The sequence below is a fragment of the Mustela nivalis genome (genome assembly GCF_964662115.1).
Source record: "Mustela nivalis genome assembly, chromosome: 5".
Classification (NCBI taxonomy): Eukaryota; Metazoa; Chordata; class Mammalia; order Carnivora; family Mustelidae; genus Mustela; species Mustela nivalis.
The window spans coordinates 142,425,829-142,446,063 of NC_139024.1; the positions used below are offsets into that span (position 1 = coordinate 142,425,829).

The following is a 20,235-nucleotide window of genomic DNA, read 5'->3' on the forward strand; positions in this document are numbered from 1 at the left end:
TCCCACTTCCCCATCCCTTGGCAACTACCAATTTATTTTCTGTCTCTGAATTTGAATACTATATGTATACCATATAAATGGAATCCTACAGTGTTTGTCCTTTTGTGTCTCGCTTATTTCACTTAGTGTAATGTCCGCAAGATTCACTCATGCTGTAACTTTTATTAGAATTTCCTTTCTTTTTAAGATTAATATTCCATTGTATGTATATATCACATTTTGTTTATCCATTTGCCCTTTGATGGATTCTTGGATTGCTTCCATCTTGAAGCTATTATGAATAATGCTGCTATGAACATGGATGTTTGAATATCTGTTTGAATTCCTACTTTCAATTCTTCATATATCCAGAAGTGAAATTGATGTATCATACTGTATCATATGGTAGTCCAGTTTTAAGTTTTTGGGAAACTGCCATGCTGTTCTCCATAGCAACTGCATTATCCATTTCTACCAATAGTGCATAAGGGTAAGAATTTCTCCACATCCTTTCCAAGACTTTTGAGAATAGCTATGCTGATGCATGTAAGGTGGTAGCTGATTGGGGTTTTGAATTGCATTTCCCTAGTAATTAATAATGCTGAGATCTTCTTGTGCTTATTACCCATTTGCATATCTTCCTTGGAGAAATATCTATTTAATTTATTTTCTTATTATTGAGTTGTAGGAGTTTTTTTTTAATATAATTCAGATATCAACTATCAAATATGTGATTTGTAAATAGTTTATTCCATTCTATGGGTTATTTTTTACTTCATTGGTTATATCTTTTGATGCACAGAAGTTTTTAATTTGATAAAGTGCAATTTATCTATTTTTTTCTTTTACTATGTTGTTGGTGTCCTATTCAAGAAACCTCTGCCAGCCAAATTTAATGTCATGAAAGTTTTTCTCTTTTCCTCCTAGGAACTGTATTGTTTCAATGCTTACATTTTGGATTTTGATATATTTTGAGTTTATTTTTGAATTGGTATAAGATAAAGTCTAACTTCATTCTTTTACATTTGAATTTCCAGATTTCTTAATACCATTTGTTGAAGAAATTTTTCTTTCCCCCATTGAATGTTTTTGGCACTTTTGTATATCATTTTATCACATGTGAGAAGGTTTATTTCTGTCTACTCTCCTCTATTATTGGTCTGTATGTCTGTCTTTTTTTTTTTTTTTAAATTTTATTTATTTATTTATTTATTTATTTGAAAGAGAGAGAGAGAGATCACAAGTAGACAAAGAGGCAGGCAGAGAGAGAGAGAGAGGGAAGCAGGCTCCCTGCTGAGCGGAGAGCCCAATGCGGGACTCGATCCCAGGACCCTGAGATCATGACCTGAGCCAAAGGCAGCGGCTTAACCCACTGAGCCACCCAGATGCCCTGTATGTCTGTCTTTATGGCAACAACACACTATTTTGACTGTGATTTTGTAGTAAGTTTTAAAATCACGTAGTGTGGGATCTTCAGCTGTGTTCTTGTTTTTCAAGATTGTTTGGTATTTCTAAGTCCTTTGGGCTATCCTATGACTATTAGGATGGGTTCTCATCTTTCTGAAAAAAATTGGGATTTTTATAGAGATTGTATTGAATTTGTAGATTGCTTTGTGTAGTATTGACATCTTAATCATCTTAATATTGTCAATCCATGAACGTGGGCTATCTTCCCATTTTTCACCTCTTTGAGTATATGCCTAAGTAACGTATTATTTTTTATTCTATTGTAAATGAAATTGTTGTCTTAATTTCCTTTGCAGATTGTCCTTTGGTGTATAGAAACACAACTGACTTTCGTGTTTTCATTTTGTATCCTGCAGTTTTGTTGCAAATGATTATTAAAGGACTAATAAGTAAATTTAACAAAATTGAAGGATTCAAGATTGAGATGCAAAAATCAAGTTTCTTTCTATACGTTAGTAACAAATTTTTTTGAAAAGCAACACCATTTAAAAAATATGAAATATGGCATATGTAAGGATTAATTTGGCAAAAGATTTGTAAGACTTTTACAGTGAAAAGTACAGGGTATTGCTGAGCTCTATTAAGCAAGATCTAAAAAAATGGAGAGACATACTGTGTTTAGAGGATGGCAGACTCCATCAGCATTGGCAAGATGACCGTTCTTCTCAGATTGATGTATAAACTTAATACAAACCCAAATCAAATTCAAGCAGAGATGTTGTTTTGTTTTTAGGAATTGGCAAGGTATTTTTAGATTTTAGGTGGGAATTTAAAGGACCTGTACCAAAAAGAACTACAAAATGGCTAATACACTATATGTTTCAAGACTTATTGTATAAAGCTACAGTAATCAAGAGAGTATGTTGCTGCCATACAGGTAGATAAATAAGTACAACAGAGCAAGTATGTAGAGACAGTTGTCATGTGACAAAAATGCAAAGACAGTTTAGTGGAGAAATCATTTTTTCCAATAAATGGTTTTGGACCCATGGACTCTCCATATAGGCACAAATTCAATTATCTGAAGTCTTTACATTCTACCACTTAAAAAAAAGAAAACTAAAAATGGATTCAAGTGTAAAAGCCTATTTGAAAGAAAGAATAAGAAAAAAATCTTTGTGACCTTCCATGAGGCAAAAGTGTTTTAGATATTAACTCCAAAGTATAGCCCATAAGAAAACTGATAAATTGAACTTAATCAAAATTAAAAACTCTAGTTTAAAAAAAAAAAAACACTCCTAAGAGAATTAAGGGGCCAGCCACACACTTGAATATTTTTGTTGTTGTTTTTAAAGATTTTATTTATTAGCGAGGGAGTGAGTGTGTGGGAGGGAGAGGGAAAGAGAACCTGAAGCAGACTCCACACTGAGCATAGAGCCCGACTCAGGGCTTGACCTCATGGCCACAAGATCATGACTTGAGCTAAAACCAAGCATCAGGTGCTTAACCAACTGAGCAACCCTGGTGCCCCAAAGAAAATATTTATAAAGCATGTATTTGATAAAGTACTTGTACCCCAAATATATTAAGTACTCTCAAAATTCAATAACAAAGATACAACCCATTAAAATATAGACAAAAGGTTTGAACAACTACTTCACCAAGAAAGATCTAGAGTTGGTTGGTAAGTACTTATTCAACATCATTCGCTATTACAGAAATATAAATGGAAATTATGAAATACTACCATACATGTAGCAGAGAGGCTAAAATGAGAAAAACTATACCAGTGTTGGTGAAGATGTGGAAGAATGTTACATCCTAATGGTGGTTTTTTAAGGTAAATATGCACATATCTTAGGGCCTAGCTGTTCCAATCCTAGCTGTCTACCCAAGAGAAGTGACAGCATATGTCCACATAAGTGAATATTTATAGAAGCTTTATTTGTAGTTATCTCAAACTAGAAACAACCCAAGTGTCCATTAGCAGATAAGTGCAAAAACAGATTTTGTTATATCCATGCGATGGAATACTGCTCAAAAATAAAAAGGAATAAACAGATATATATACCATGAATGAATCTCCAAATGAAAGAAGCCAGACAAAAACGTGTACATGTTGCATGATTCCATTCATAGAAAGTACTAGAAAATGCAAACTAATTTATAGAGACAGAGTAGATCAAGGGTTGCCCCGAAATATGGGTGCATTAGCTTTTTCATTTGTTTTTTTCATTATGACAACACTTAACCTGAGTTCTATCTTAGACATTTTTAAGGGCAGAACATGGTATTGTTAACTGTAGGCACAATGTTAAACAGTGGATCTCGCAAACTTACCAAGCATCTTGCAAAACTGTATACCTGTTGAACAATAGCTCTGTATTTCTCTCTCCAGCCCCTTTCACTCACCTTTCCATTCCGTTTCTTTTGTTTGACTATTTTAGATACCTCCTATAAACAGAATCCTGCTGTATTTGTCCATTTGCGACTGACTTATTTCATGAATTAAAATATCTTCCAAATTTATCAATGTTATTGCATACTTCAGGATTTCCTTTTAAGGTTGACCAGTATTCGTGTGTGTATAATATATATACACCACATTTTATCCATTTAGCCACTGATGGACATTTAGATGGTTTCCATAACTTAACTATTGTAAACAATGCTTCTTTTGGATATATACCTAAAGGTGCGATGCTGGGTTTTTTTTTTTTTTGAGGAATTTGTTTTTCATAGTGCCTATACCATTTTACATTCCTACAAATAATGTGTAAGTGTTCTAGTTTCCAGTTTCTCCACATTTTCACCAACACTTGTTACCTTTTTTTTTTTTTAAATAATATCATACCATAGATCCAGTAAGGAGTTAATGTCCAAAATACCTGAGGAACCCCCAAAACCCAATAGCCAAAAATCAGCCCAATTTAAAAAGTGGGCAAAGAAATTAAATATTTATCTGAAGACCTACAAATGGCCAACAGGTATATGAAAAATTGCTCAATATTCACTAGTTACTGGGAAAAGTGTTCTTGTTAAATTCCTCTTTTGATTCTAAGGAAAAGCCAGGCAGAAAATACCACTCTGTAACACCTTCCTGCTTCCATATAGCTTTAACATGGTCCTCCTATTCTTTGTATGCCTGACAGAGAAGGCTCTACACATTTTTTTTTTGTTTGTTTGTTTTTGTGTGTGTGTGTGTGTTTTTAATAATGCTGTTCTCTGGCAGAGAATCTATGGAAATGGATTCCAAGAGCAATCTCTCTGCAAGACACTGCAGACAGATCAGTGTGTCACTGCACTCCTGATCAGAGACAAAGGGCACAGAATGGAGGGGGAAAAAAAAAGTGAGGCCTGGGCGATGAGGGAGGGAGACAGTGGTGCTGGTGCAGTTCTGTTCATTTGACCTATTTTGTTTTAGGGCCGATTCTGCTTCTGAGGGTGGGAGAAAGCAGGAAACAGAGACGCAGGTAATGGAAGAACCTTTTTTGTTTTAAGGCAGTACTTTGTAAATTTCAGTTATTTGCCTGCCATCTTGAAAACTGGTCACCATTCTGGTCTTGATTATCTCTAATTACATGTAAAAGTTATTATGAAATTATTTCACTTTTAAATGGTAAATTGATTCTTTATTAAAAAAGATAAGCAGAAATGTTAAAGATCACCCATTATCTGGGATTTATCCTGGATAGAACCAGAAGTGTTCATGAGTTGAAAAAGAAATTATTTTCTTAAAAAACATGGAATGTTTCACAAATTTCCATGTCATCCTTGCACAGAGGCCATGCTAGTCGTCTCTGTATCACTTCAGTTTTAGTAGGTGTGCTGCCAAAGAGCACGAAAAGAAATTAATCAGTCAGTGACATGATTTTGTTCATTCCCGTATGCACCAGCTTACACCTGTTCCGAGTGTCTCTCACTTTAGGAGGCACACTGCTCTAAGTCTGTAGTCCATGCATTTTAAAAAATTCTATAATGAGTATTAAATGCATTTTTAAAAAAATTGAGATCATGGGCTGTACATGAGTTAAGGACACTTCTGGCTTGCTTTTAGCAATGGTTCTCACTCTCTGTTTCTCAGTCTTGAGTTGGAATCCCACCAAAGAAGTGGATGAGACTGTTGAAGACTGGATCCCTTCCCCCCAAAGATTCCAACTTAGTTGATCTAGGGTGATGCTCAGGCCCTGGGATTCTTTTAAAGCCCCCTCTGATGATTCTAACAGGTGGCCAAATTTAAGAGCCACTGCTCTAGATTTTTGTTTTGTAAGTAACTTTCAACACCGTTTTACATAAACCACAGCAATTAGCAAAGCCTTGCCGCATGGTTTGTTAATTGTATGAATGAAATGAAGTAACATTTGCTCTTTACAAGACTCTGGGCTGAACTGTGGAACAAATGTGGGGGCTTCCCCCCAAATGTCTCCCCCCATAAATGTAGAAGGCAATAGGCCTCACTTACAAATTTCTTCTTAAAAATGACTGTCTCCAGAAAATGTTGAACTGCTAAACATCTTACAGTAGGAGTACTTGGGTCTTCAACAACAAATTCATTTCAAAAATAGATCGATCACTCACCCTCACCTGCATTGAAAGTTGTGGGTCATGCTATCATAAACAAGGGGGCTGGTAGCTTTCATCCTGCTGTAGTGATGGCCTTGGAGATGGCTCTGCGGTTTGCTGTTCCAGGCACAGGAGGTCTCTTCCAGCTGATGCATTTCATATTTGAGAAGACTGAGCTCCTATGTTTGGGTTCATAAGAATCCTCCCTGCCTTAGAACGAGAATGAGCTCTTACAAGCTGAACCGTAGGGCTTCTATTGAGGCATTCCTTATTTAAGACTGGGCCCCCTGGAGGAGCACAACGGACAGAGGCCAACTAGAGTATTTTGTGTGTTAAAATCAAAACAAATTCCACATTAAAACGGAGCCTAAACACTGTTTGTCACAGCACTTCTAAAAACCAACCCAAAGCCAGGAAATGACTTAAAAATACATAAAATCCATTAAATCATTGAAGAAATTAAATTTACCTTGATAGTCTAGTCTTAATTTAAAGATACTTCAGGATTAAATAAAAATGATTCCCTTGTTTTATTTTAGTTTCTCTAAAATGTAATCAACATTGTCATTGCAAAAATTATTTTTATAAATTCTTTTGTCATTTGGGTTAGTATTTGGAAGGTATCATATTCAGGTGTATCAGCGTTTGAAGAATTACCTATGATCTTTTCAGTTGCAACTAATTGATGAGAGAGGATTCTTTTTTCTTTTTTTCCTTTTGTCCTCCATTACAACAGCATGATTGAGAATTGTCTAATGAAATCTTTTTTCCTCTCCTTACCACCATGCCTTTTTATTGTACGAGAACCAATCTTCTAGAAGGAGTTGCTTCTCTTTTGCACAACTTTGTATTGATATATTTAATTGTACATAAAGGGAACTAACACCTTTTTAATAGCACTCATTTGTCATCTGTGTCTGTAAAAGCTTAATTACAGGAAACACATCTTCTCGGAGAGTAATAAAGATTCAAGTAGTAGCACCAGCGAACGATCTTGGACCAGCAACCAAAAAAAGAAATCCCTAAAACCATATTCTGGTAGAAAAAAGACAAGAATCAGAAACAGCGTAAGAGGTAAGTTTGGTATGTGTCTTCTTTCAAGTCATTTTTTTTTTTTCCAAGTGAATTAGGTGTTTTTCAGTTATGTGATGGAGGGAGGATACCAAAGAAAAAATGATTATGTGATCCCCTCTTCCCTGCTGTAATTCCTTTAGAAAGACAGAAGGTACACACATGAAACAGTGCAAAAAAATATAAAACAGACCAATCATTTTAAAATATGAGCTATAGATAAATAGAGTAGTTGTTCAGTTAAGAATCTAACATGAACAGGAAATCACTAGGAAAAGCTTCCAGGAAGAGGCAGGTAGGATTTGAGCCAATCCTCGGGAAGAACAGTATTCAAAGACGTGCCAGAGGGGAAGCATTCTAAGTTAGGTAAAAGTGCAAGGATAAATTGACAGGAGGAAAGCATCAGAGGCAGGGTCTGGAGCAGAGAATTCACACTGGGGTGGGGGCTCAGCAACACGATAGATAATTAAAAAGGGATCTTAAGACCTAGACATTTGAGCAAGCTTCAGGATTTGGGAATTGCTGTTAGCAAGGACCTGTAAAGGAAAAAGAGAAATGATTTTTTTTTTCTCATAAGCAAAGTTTATCCTTTGGACACGTCTTCTTTTTCTTTTAGTTTTGCCATTTTCCCCTCCCAGCAGTGGCAGTGACCACGAGAAAGACCAAGTAAGTAAATTTTAGCTGGGCTGCCGTGTGGCCATTAGTGTTAGCATGAAACAGGTTAATCTGTTTAGGGTTAAATTTCATTTGTTTCTCAAAAAAAAAAAAATAAATCCTTTCAGGATTGAGGATAACAAACCAGTTTGTTGGTACATAAATCACTGTCAAAAGAAACTGCAAGGACTTGTTAACATTTAGTATAAATGTTGGGTAAAGACTTCGGATCTTTCTTCATTGTTCTCAGATTTTTACAAGATGTTTACTATAGATGACGCTGAAATCTGGGCTGTAGTCCTGTAAATGTTTGCTCTTTGAATTTACATTTTAAAGTGAACTTCTTCCCTTAGTTTTCAGTTTGCTAACATATTATTTCTAAAGCTTTTAATGATTTAAACATTTCAATCTTTATTTTGTAAGTGGTTGAAGTGACTTCAGGTTTATATAAATATTGGATAAATCCTCAAAGTTTCTCAACTCATTTTGGTTCTTTGTTTTAAAGCAACATAACTAAAAATATGAACGCCGGTGGTGTTCAGACAAATTCAAAGCCAAATGTTCCTGTTAATAGCTGAATCCCCCAGTCTCAACAGCTGGTTTTTGTTCCTCGTCAAATGAGATACATAAAGACTACAGATATAAGTGCCAAGTATATGAGTTCTCTAAGGGGTGGTTGCTGGGATTCTGAGAACACCAACAGCCCCCCATGCAGAAATACCATGTGGTTGTACTCCAATCACCATTCTCTCTCCCCGCCTGCCCCCTTCTAATGGTTACCCTCTGTGATTCTGTACTGACAAAGTGTATAGTTCCTAGTTTAAACCAGTGAGCCAGAGTAAGGACCTAAATACATGTTGAATACTTTAAACTGGTATGATTTATCAGTTAGAAATAGGTCAACGGGCACCTGGGTGGCTCAGTGGGTTAAGCCTCTGCCTTCGGCTCAGGTCATGATCTCGGGGTCCTGGAATCGAGCTCCACATCGGGCTCTCTGCTCAGCAGGGAGCCTGCATCCCTCCCCCCTCTCTGCCTGCCTCTGCCTACTTGTGATTTCTCTCTCTCTGTCAAATAAATAAATCTTAAAAAAAAAAAAAAAAGAAATAGGTCAAAAGACAGATTTAAAGTAAATACAGTTTTTGTTTGAAGTAAGCACCAAAGAAACATCAAAACTTTGCGAATCTATAAATTTAAGTTATTCAACTGACAAGAAGTCTGTTGATTTTTCAGTGAGGGCATTGCTGACTTTGTACAAACATTAGCATTCAAAATTCACTCCTCTGTGTTGGCATGTAAGAGAATAATTTGGACCAGGACTCGGCAAACTTGTTCTGTGAAGAGTCAGATAGTAAATAGTGTAAACATTTTAGACATGTAAGATCATAAATATTTTCCATGGTGACTATTCAGCTCTTCTGTTGTAGCATGAAAGTAGCCATGGACAATACCTAAGTGAATGCACGATGCATTCCAATAAAACTTTATTTCTAAGAAGGCCAGTGAACTGTGATTTGTGGATTCCTGATTTAGAGCAGTGGTTCTCAAACTGTAGTGATCATCAGAATGATGAGTATGGTGTGTTTAAATGCAGATTGCTAGTTTCTGTCCCCATAGTTTCTGGCTAAATATAAGTAATAGATGGGATTATGGAATTTGAATTTCTGTCAAGTTCCTGGGTGTTGCTGAAGCTCTGTTCTGGGGTCCTACTTTGAGAACTTATTTAGAGTTATTTTTGATTTAGAACTATGAATTGATAGATGACTTAATGTGTTTTCAACTTTAGGATCTTATGGTCCTAGTGTTTGTTTTCAAATGGTGCAAATCCTATACTTAAACTACTTTAAACGACATTAGAAATGTATTAAAATTTTTTGAGAACTACTTAAAATGGTTATGAATGTTAACACTCTTAAAAAATACTGTATTTTAGGCTAAACTTCTAACACCATCATGGAAGGAAACCTCCAGGCAGAATAATACTACACTTGCAAATATTTCTGTAACAAAATTTCAGGGTAACTCTGACTTTTTAACTCCTGAAGATTCTGCCCAGAAAACAGGTACTTGATTTTCTGTTGATTTACATAGAAAAAAAAATATTTTTTTAGGAAAAGTAGTTTGAACTAAACAATTTTTCTTTCTTTTAACATGTATTGAAGAAAGTATGAATATACGATCTCTCCTTTACTGTCCTCATTAGCAAAAGATAGAAGACATTGTGTTTTAGCATTTGAGATTACCTTGTGCTCTTCCATTTTTAAAGAAAACTCAAATGATGACTTATAGCAGTGATTGGTATACTTTTTCTGTAAGGCACCAGACAGCAAGTATTTTTTTTATTTTTTATTTTTAGCAGCTCTACGGTTGTAGCTCCAAATCAGCCGCAGACCATCTGGCATGGTTGTGTTTCCATAAAACTTTATTTATAAAACCAAGTGGTGGACTGGATTTGACTGGAGAGGCCAGAGTTGGCCAGACAAGGCCAATCCTTGCCCTGTTAGGTGCATCTTAACCTCTGTTGTATTTTATTAGAACTATTTACACCTTTTGTGAGGCTAGGGATTTTGGTTTGCCTTTATCATTTTGCAGCTTGGCTCACTGCCAACCAATGATAGCAGTCAGTAAGCAGGTGATGACTTCTTAGCTTGGCTGCCACTGGGAGAAAAAAGAGTAAGGAAAAGAGAAAAATATAGAGTTAGAGAGTAAGAAGAAATAAGTTAGAAGAACGATGAGAGAGAAGAAAGAGAAGGGTCACAAGCTGGAGACAGCAGGAGCCTTGCCCATGTATTGGGAGCCCGATGGGCAGCTATGAAATGTGCTGATTTAGTTGAGGCTCATTTTATCTGCCTGCTTGCAAAACCAATAACCTTACATGCCCTAAAAGATAAAAAGGGGTTTTTTTTTGTTTTTTTGTGGGTGTTTTGGGTTTTTTTTTTTTTGCCTTTTTTTTTTTTAAAGTATCTTTTTTGGAGGTTGGTAAGATTTAATACATAGAGTGATAGTGAAATGTTATTACCTAAAGTTGCTTCTTAGCATGTTGATGCTCTGGAAATTGTTCTTACACTCAGAACATCAAAGTCCCCGCTCCCCGAGTGATCTGTCATCCTTGGAGCATTCAGAAGTTGAAGAAAATATATCGAAGGAAAATGTATCTAAGGTATTATTTATTGTTGGTTATTCATCTGATTTTCCAGAGTTTATATTATATTTGTATCATGTGTTTATTCCTCCTTAGAGGATAATGGAGCACCATTTGCTTTTTTTTTTTTTTTATTTTTTCCTTTGGAGACTGTAGACCAAGAATCCTTGATGAAAACTCCTAGCTTCAAACATAAACTGCAAAGCTTGGAAGACAGAGGTGAGAAAATACTCAGTCTTTGCAGAATAAAGCAAAATGAATTTACTTTTGGTGGGCTGGGTGTTATTCCAATCACAGCAGTTTAAAAAATGACTTTACAGACTGACACCAGGTGTTGGAGAGAGCAGTTCGGATCTGCTTACCCTCCCTAGAAGTGCATGAAGGTCAGGGCCGGGAAGGGACGGGACCCTAGGTTCACTCAGAAACGAGAGTGCCTCGTTTCAAGAAACATGGCCTGGGACCAGCTGCCTCCTCTCTGGCCTCAAACGGAGGGCCAGTGGGCTCAGTGGAGGCACCTTCCTAAGGATTTGGTCCAGGGGCTCTTTCCATTCCTGACTAAGTAGGTCACTTGCAGTTTATAAAGCCACCTTCTAAACAGTGGTGTGGTCAAGAATGGAAGCATCCAGTTCATTTTCTCCTGGTTACCGTGATAAGGAGGGTTTTTTGTTTGTTTTTAAAGATTTTATTTACTTATTTGACAGACGGAGATCACAAGTAGGCAGAGAGGCCACAAGTAGGCAGAGAGGCAGGCAGAGAGAGGAGGAAGCAGGCTCCCTGCTGAGCAGAGAGCCCAATGCTATGGTGGGGCTCCATCCCAGGACCCTGAGATCATGACCTGAGTTGAAGGCAGAGGCTTTAACCCACTGAACCACCCAGGCACCCCCCCCCTTTTTTTTAAATATTTTATTTATTTAGGAGATTTTCAAGTCAGTTCACAGGACTGTGATTGAGTAGAACACCTGACCACTCTGTAGGGTGTCCCTGAAGTGTTTGTTTTCTCTTTACATTTTAAATGGAACATCAGGAAGATTGAAATAGCTGCATGCCCTGTGTATCAACATTTAGTGTATCATCACAAACATCTGTGAGCCAACATCCAGGTTAAGAAATGAAAGATTGCTATTTCAGAATCCGGGTAGCTGCAACCCGAAATTCATCCCTGCTTCCCTGTTTACAGGGGTCCATTAGCCTTAATTTGGTGTTTGATTGCACTGCTTTGCTTTTATTTTTTCACTTTCACATTGGTAGAAATATCATACCTTCCGGACAGCATGTCCAGGGCGTGCGCAGTTTAAAGAACAATTATAAGGGGTGCCTGGGTGGCTCAGTGGGTTAAGGGTCCTGGGATCGAGCCCCACCTCACAGGGAGCCTGCTTCCTCCTCAATCTCTCTCTGCCTGCCTCTCTGCCTACTTGTAATCTCTGTCTGTCAAATAAATAAATAAATCTTTAAAAAAAAATTATAAAGTCAACACCTATATAACTACAGCCCAGTCTGAGACCTGGAATCCTGGGTCATGACCCTGTTACTTTCCTCCATTCCTTAGAGAGGTAATGATGGTCCTGATTTGCGTGAAAAGCTTTCTGTTGCTTTTCTTCTTTTTAAGACTTATTTATTTTCAATTTTTTATTTGACAGAAGAGATCACAAGTAGGCAGAGAGGCAGGCAGAGAGAGTTGGGGAAGCAGGTTCCCTGCTGAGCAGAGAGCCCAATGCTATGGCGGGGCTCCATCCCAGGACCTTGAGATCATGACTTGAGCAGAAGACGGAGGCTTTAACCCACTGAGCCCCCCAGGCGCCCCTGCTTTTCTTTATAATTTTCTTTGTATGCATCCCTAAATAATATGCAGTTTAGTTTTATCTCATGTACTGTGCAAACAAATGACATCATACTGTATAAACTGTGTGGCCTGCTTCTGCTCAAAATCATATATAAAATCTATTTACACTGATGGATCTAGGTGAAGTATATTTATTTTAATCATAGCATAATATTCAGTGATATGAGTGGACTTTGTTCTAGTGCTGTGGGATATTTGGATTACTTGAAGTTTGGGTTGTTATAGATAATGCCACTATGCTGAATTATGTACATTTCTCCTGATACATACTCCAAAATGTTTTCTAGGTGTATTTTTACGAATAGAATTGCTCAGCCACAGAGTTTATATGTCTTTACAGTTTTAGATGCGCGGGACTGTTTTTCCAAACTGGTTGTATCAATTTGCTTTTCCACCAGCTGTGTATGAGTTCCTTACTTCACATTCTCCAACACTTGGGATTTTTAAATTTCTGTGTGTATGCACACTAAAGTTTTAATTTGATTAAACATCTCTAAGGTTAAACATCATTTTTATATGTTAGCCATTTGAATTTCCTCTTTTGTGTGTGTCTGAAATGTCTTGCCTAGGGGCGCCTGTGTAGCTTGGTTGGTCAAGTGTCTGCCTTTGTCTCAGGTCATGATCCCAGAGTCCTGGGATTGATCCCTGCCTGGTGTGGGGCGGGGGGCGGGGGCAAGGTGTCCCTGCCCAGCAGGGAGCCTGCTTCTCCCTCTCCCTCTGCCTGCTGCTCTGCCTTCTTCTGCTCTCTCTGTCTCTCTGTCAAATAAGTGAATAAATCTTTAAAAAGATGTCTTGCCCATTTGTGTGGAGGCTTGTCTCTTTATATCAGTCCTAGGAACTCTTCATATGTTCAGAACTTGGTTATATGTAACTGTCTTCTTCCAATGTGTGATTTGCACTTTTTCTCTGTAGGATGTTCTCACTGTAGGTCTTTATGGCTGCTTTTTGAATAAAGTTTGAGGGTGTTGATTTTTATTCAATTTTTGGAAGTTTGAGAAGGATTGGTATAAATTCTTCTTTGAATGTTTCATAGAATCCATTGATTCTATTTCCTTACTCATTGCTGGTCTAGTCCGATTTTCTATTCATGATTCAGTCTTAGTAGATTGTAGGTTTCTAAGAATTTACCCATTTCTTCTAGATTGCCAACTTTTTGGTACATAATGTTTCATAGTAGTCTTCTTTGTGTTTTTTGTGGTACCTATTGTAATGTCTCTTATTTCTGATTTTGAGTTTTCCCCTTAATTTAGCTAAAAGGTTGTCAACTTTATCTAAAAAACAAAACAAAACAAAAAAACCAGCTCTTTCACTGATTCTGTTTTTTCTCTTTTTCTGACCTCTATCTCATTCACTTTTTTTGTTTGTTTGTTTTTGTTTTCCGTTTGCTAAGGCTTAGTTTGGTCTTTTTCTAGTCGTAAGATATAAGGTAAGGTGGTTTATTTGGATTTTTTTTCCCTTAATGTAGGCACTATGGCTATAAATCTCTCTCAATACTACTTTTACTGAACTCCAAAGTTTCTGTAGATTTTTACCATTTTCAAGTATGTCAAGGTATTTTTTATTTTCTTTTTGATTTCTTTGATGCAGATGTAGTTCAGGAGTGTGCTATTTAATTTCCACGTATTTGTGAATTTTTCCAGTTTCTTCCTGGTATTTCTAGTTTCATATCATTGTGTTCAGAAAAGATTCTTGGCATGATTTCAATCTTCTTAAGTTTCCTGAAACTTGTTTTGTGACCCAACATGTGCATCCTCGAAAACACACCATGTGTTCCATGTGTGTTTGAAAAGAATTGGTATTCTGTTGCTGGACAGAATGATCTGTAGATGTCTGTTAGGTCTATTTGGTGTAAAGTAAAATCAAGTCTAGTGTTTCCTTATTGATTTTTTTTGTCTGTATGATTTATCCATTGTTGAAGGTATGGTATTGAGGTCTACTAGAGTTTCTATTTGCATAAAATAATTTTTTTCCTTCTCTTTGAGCCTATGTTCATCCTTAAAAGTGAACTAAATCTCCTGGGGGTAACACATAGTTAGGTCTTTTTTGTTTGTCTGTTTAATCCATTCAGCTACTTTATTCCTGTGGATTGAATAATTCAATAAATTTACATTTATTTTAAATGCAAAAATAATTGAGTATACTTGACACACAGTAGTTATAGTTTTAGGCATACAGCTTAGTGATTTGACAAGTTTATATATTACGCTATGTTCACTATAAGTATAGCTACCATCTGTCCCCACGCTTAGCTCTTATGATATCATTGGCTGTATTCTTTATGCTCTCCTTTTTATTCCTGTGACTTACTCATTCCATTGAGGTAACCTCTGAAAATGGTTCACTATTTGCTTGACCCAGAAAAGCTGGTGAAATCATGCAAATCAAGAGGTTCAAATCTTTGCATTCACTTTAAGAATACATGTGAAACTGCCTGTACCATCAAGGGTGTGCATATTCAAAAAGCCACCAAGTATCTGAAAGACATCACTTTGTAGAAGCAGTGTGTGCCATCCGGTCACTACAATGGTGGAGTTGTTAGGTGTGCCCAGGCCAAACAGTGAGACAGGACACAAGGCCAGTGGCCCAAGAAAAGTGCTGAATTTTTACTGCCAATGCTTAAAAATGCAGAGAGTAATGCTGGGCTTAGGGTTCAGATGTAGATTCTCTGGTCATTGAGCATATCCAGGTGAACAAAGCCCCCAGGATGCAGCATAGAACTTACAGGGCTCCTGGTTGGCTTAATCCATACATGGGCTCTCCTTGCCTTATTGGGATGATCCTTCTGGAAAAAGAGCAGATTGTTCCTAAATCAAAAGAGGAAGTTGCACAGAAGAAAAGATATCCCAGAAGAAACTGAACAAACAAAAACTTATGGCCTGGAAGTAAATTCTACATAGAATAAATGCAAATTTAAAAAAAAAAAAACTCCATCAGTTTGTTCCCAGTATTTATAATTGAGTCTACTTTTTGTTCATTTTTTATCCATTTGTAAGTGGAATCATATGGCATTTGTCTTTTTCCGTCTGACTTCTTTTGCTTAGCATAATACCCTGTAGGTCTTCTCACTCGTTGCAAATGGTTTGATACTTTATATGGAAAACCCAAAAGACTCCACTCCAAAACTGCTAGAACTCATACAAGAATTCAGTTAAGTGTAAGGATATAAAGTCAATGCACAGAAATTAGTTGCATTTCTATACACCAACAAGACAGAAGAAAGAGAAATTAAGGAGTTGATCCCATTACAATTGTACCCAAGACCATAAGATGTGTAGGAATAAATCTAACCAAAGAGGCAAAGAATCTATACTCCAAAAACTATGAAGTACTCCTGAAAGAAATTGAAGACACAGAAAAAAATGGAAAAAATGTTCCATGCTCATGGACCGGAAGAACAATGTCTATGGTACCTAGAACAATCTACACATTTAATGCAATTCCTATCAAAATACCATCAACTCTCTTCAAAAAATGGAGCAAATAATCCTAAAATTTATATGGAACCAGAAAAGACCCTAAATAGCCAGAGGAAGGTTGAAAAAGAAAACCAAAGATAACAGCATCACAATTCCAGACTTCAAGGTCTATTACAAAGCTGTAATCATCAAGATAGTATGGTGTTGGCACAAAAACAGACACATAGATCAATGGAACAGAATAGAAAGCCAGAAATGGACCCTCAACTCTATGGTCAACTAATCTTCGACAAAGCAGGAAAGAATGTCCAATGGAAAAAAGACAGTCTTTTCAACAAATGGTGTTGGGAAAATTGGGCAGCCACATGCAGAAGAATGAAACTGGACCATTTCCTTATACCACACACACAAATAGACTCAAAATGGATGAAGGACCTCAATGTGAGACAGAAATCCATCAAAATCCTTAAGGAGAACATAGGCAGCAACATCTTCGACCTCAGCTTCAGCAATTTCTTCCTAGGGAACATTGCCAAAGGCAAGGGAAGCAAAGGCAAAAATGAACTATTGGGACTTCGTCAAGATCAAAAGCTTTTGCACAGCGAAGGAAACAGTCAACAAAACCAAAAGACATCCAACAGAATGGGAGAAGATACTTGCAAATGACATATCAGATAAAGGGCTAGTATCCAAAACCTATTAAGAGCCTATCAAACTCAACATCCAAAGAAAAAATAATCCAATTGAGAAATGGGCAGAAGACATGAACAGACATTGCTGCAAGGAAGACGTCTAGATGGCCAACAAACACATGAAAAAGTATTCTGCATCACTCCAAATCAGGGAAATACAACTCAAAACCACAGTGAGATACCACCTCACACCAATCAGAATGGTTAAAATTAATAAGTCAGGAAACGATGGATGTTGCCGAGGGTGTGGAGAAAGGGGAACCCTCCTACACTGTTGGTGGGAATGCAAGCTGGTGCAGCCACTCTGGAAAACAGCACAGAGGTTCCTCAAACAGTTCAAAATAGCTACCCCATGACCCAGCAATTGCACCACTAAGTATTTACCCTAAAGATATAAATGTAGGGTGCCTGGGTAGCTCAGTGGGTTAAGCCTATGCCTTCAGCTCAGGTCGTGGTCTCAGGGTCCTGGGATCGAGCCCCACATCAGGCTCTCTGCTCAGCGGGAGCCTGCTTCCCCCTCTCTCTTTGCCTGCCTCTTTGCCTCCTTGTGATTGCTCTCTATCTCTGTCAGATAAATTATTTAAAAAAGAAAAAAAATACAAATGTAGTGATTCAAAGGGGCACATGCACCTGAATGTTTATAACAGCAATGTCCACAATAGCCAAACAATGGAAAGAGCCTAGATGTTCATCAACAGATGAATGGATAAAGAAGTGTGTGTACACACACACACACACACACACACACACACAGTGGAATACTAGGCAACCATCAAAAAACAAAATCTTGCCATTTACAACATGGATGGAACTAGAGGGTATAATGCTAAGCAAAACAAGTCAATCAGAGAAAGACAATTATCATATGATCTCAGGAATTTGAGAATTTGAGAAAAAAGACAGGATCATAGCGGAAGGGAGGGAAAAATGAAACAATATGACACCAGAGAGGGAGACAAACCATAAGAGACTTTTAATCTCAGGAAACAAACTGAGGGGTGCCAAAGGTGACGGGGGTGGGGGGTTGGAAGGGATGGGGTGGCTGGGTGATGGATATTGGGGAGGGTATGTGCTATGGTGAGTGCTATAAATTGTATAAGACTGATGAATCGCAGACCTGTATCCATGAGAGACATAATATATTATATGTTAATTAAAAAGGAGTATTTCAAAAATTTTTTAAAAAAAGCCTGTAAGTCTATCCATGTCATCTCAAATGGCATGATCTCATCCTTTTTATGGTTACATAATATTCCAGGGTGTGTGTGTGTGCGCGCGCATGCACGAATCACACCTTCCTTATCCATTCGTTTATCAATGGACACTGAGGTTCCTTCCATGTCTTGGCCATTGTAAATAATGCTGCAATAAACAGGGGTACATAGATCTTTTTGAGTTAGTATGTTTATTTTCCTTTGGTAAATATCCCCCAATAGTGGAACTATTGGATCGTATGGTATTTCTCTTTTTAAGAGAAAAAAGATTTTATTTACTTGAGAGACAGGGAACATGAGCAGGGGGAGGGACAGAGGAAGGGGGGAGAAGCAGGCAACGGTCCCAAGTGGAGAGTCCAGTGTGGGACTCGATCTCAGGAGCCTGAGACCGTGACACAGGCGCCCCTTTACGGTATTTCTATTTTTAGTTTTTAAGGAGCCTCCATACTGTTCTCCACAGTGGCTATGCCAATTTACATTCTCACCAAAGTACGTGAAGGTTCCTTTTTCTCTGCATCCTCCCCAACATTTGTTTCTTATCTTCTGAATTTTAGACAGCCTAACATGTGAGATATCTCATGTTGTTTTTTTCTTTTCCCTGGTAAGGGATCTTGAGCATCTTTTCATGTGATTGTTGGCCATTTGTATGTCTTCTTGGGAAAAACATCTCTTCCGGTCTCTACCCTTTTTTAAAAATTGGTCAGTCCTCTAATAGCTAAGGAATTACTAATGTCATCTTACTGTGTTCTGGCTGTTCTGTAGTTCCTTTGTTAATCTCTTCCTCTCTTTTTTGAATTGATGATTTTTCATAATATTTTTTATTCCCTTTATCTTTTGTGTATTTACTTTTGTGTAGGTTTTGCTTTGTGATTATCATGAGGTTTACATATAATGTCTTAGATACCTAATAGTCTGTTTCAAGCTCATAACAAGTTATATTGCATATAAAACTTCACCCTTTGCTTACCCCAAATCTTATGTTTTGTTAGTTTGCCTCTGTTTATATTAGGCATACATTACCAAATTATTACAGGTATAATCATTTTCATATAAATATTTTCTAGTTTATACTAGATTTAAGTGATTAACATGCCACCAAGTTACAGTATTTTTATTAACTATGTACTCATAAATGTGACATATTTTCATATGTTCTCATGTTACTAATTATCACTCTTTCATTTTGACTTGATGAAGTACTTTGAGCATTTCTTATAAGGCAGATCTTGTGATGATAAACTCTCTTAGCTTTTATTTGCCTGAGGAAGTCTTTATTTCTCCATTTATGTTGGACAACTTTCCTACATCAAATATACATAGTTGGCAATTTTTTTTCTTTCAGCACTTCATATATATCATTCCATTTTTTTCAGCCTGCAAAATTTCTGATGAGAAATCTGCTGATAGATAATATAAAATAATTACACCTGTAATAATTTGGTGGTATGTGCCCAATATAAACAGAGGTAAACCTTATGGAGATTCCCTCTACGTGGGAATTTTTTTTCGTTGCTACTTTTATTTTTATTTTAATTCAGTATAGTTAACACATAGTGCTGTATTAGGTTCAGGTGTAAATACAGTGATTCAATAGTTCTATACATTTCTCTGTGTTCAACAGGGTAAGTATATGCTTAATCCCCTTGATCTACCTCACCTCTCTCTCCTCTAGTGAACATGAGTGTGTTCTCTATAGTTTAGAGTCTTTTTCTTGGTTTGTCTCTCTTGTTTTCCCCTTTGTTCATTTGTTTCTTAGATTCTACCTTTGAGTGAAATCATATGGTATTTTTCTCTGACTTATTTTGCTTAGCATTATATTTTCTAGTTCTATCCATGTTGTTGCAAATGACAAGATTTCGTTCTTTTTTATGGCTGAGTAACATTCCTTTGCGTCTATACACACCACCTCCTTATCCATGCATTTGTCAATGGGCTCTTGGGTTGCTTCTGTAATTTGATTATTGTAAATAATGTCACTAGAGGGGCACCTGGGTGGCTCAGTGGGTTGAACCTCTGCCTTCAGCTCAGGTCATGATCTCAGGGTCCTGGGATCGAGCCCCATGTCAGGCTCTCTATTCAGTGGGGAGCCTGCTTCTCCCTCTCTCTGCCTGCCGCTCTGCCTACTTGTGATCTCTCTATCTCTCTCTGTCAAATAAATAAATAAATAAAAATGTCACTATACAGATGGGGGTACATGTATCCCTTTGAATTGTATTTTTGTATTTTTTGTATGTGCAAATACCCAGTAATGCTATGACTG

The 20,235-nt window shown here is 37.1% G+C and overlaps 1 protein-coding gene and 1 pseudogene across 2 annotated transcripts in view; both read left to right on the forward strand.

Moving 5' to 3' along the window:
* SYCP2L (synaptonemal complex protein 2 like) overlaps window positions 1-20,235 on the forward strand; it is a gene marked incomplete at its 5' end in the record, with an annotated part of 98,532 nt that overhangs the window by 56,732 nt on the left and 21,565 nt on the right. Inside the window, 6 exons of the mRNA XM_082729478.1 lie at window positions 4,811-4,859; window positions 6,876-7,023; window positions 7,637-7,686; window positions 9,605-9,734; window positions 10,743-10,816; window positions 10,963-11,032. Coding sequence (XP_082585604.1) covers window positions 4,811-4,859; window positions 6,876-7,023; window positions 7,637-7,686; window positions 9,605-9,734; window positions 10,743-10,816; window positions 10,963-11,032 — 521 coding nt within the window. The remainder of the gene's footprint in view (window positions 1-4,810; window positions 4,860-6,875; window positions 7,024-7,636; window positions 7,687-9,604; window positions 9,735-10,742; window positions 10,817-10,962; window positions 11,033-20,235) is intronic.
* On the forward strand, window positions 14,987-15,550 carry LOC309865167 (large ribosomal subunit protein uL22 pseudogene; annotated as a pseudogene). The gene has a single exon. The product of its transcript is annotated as a large ribosomal subunit protein uL22 pseudogene (transcript).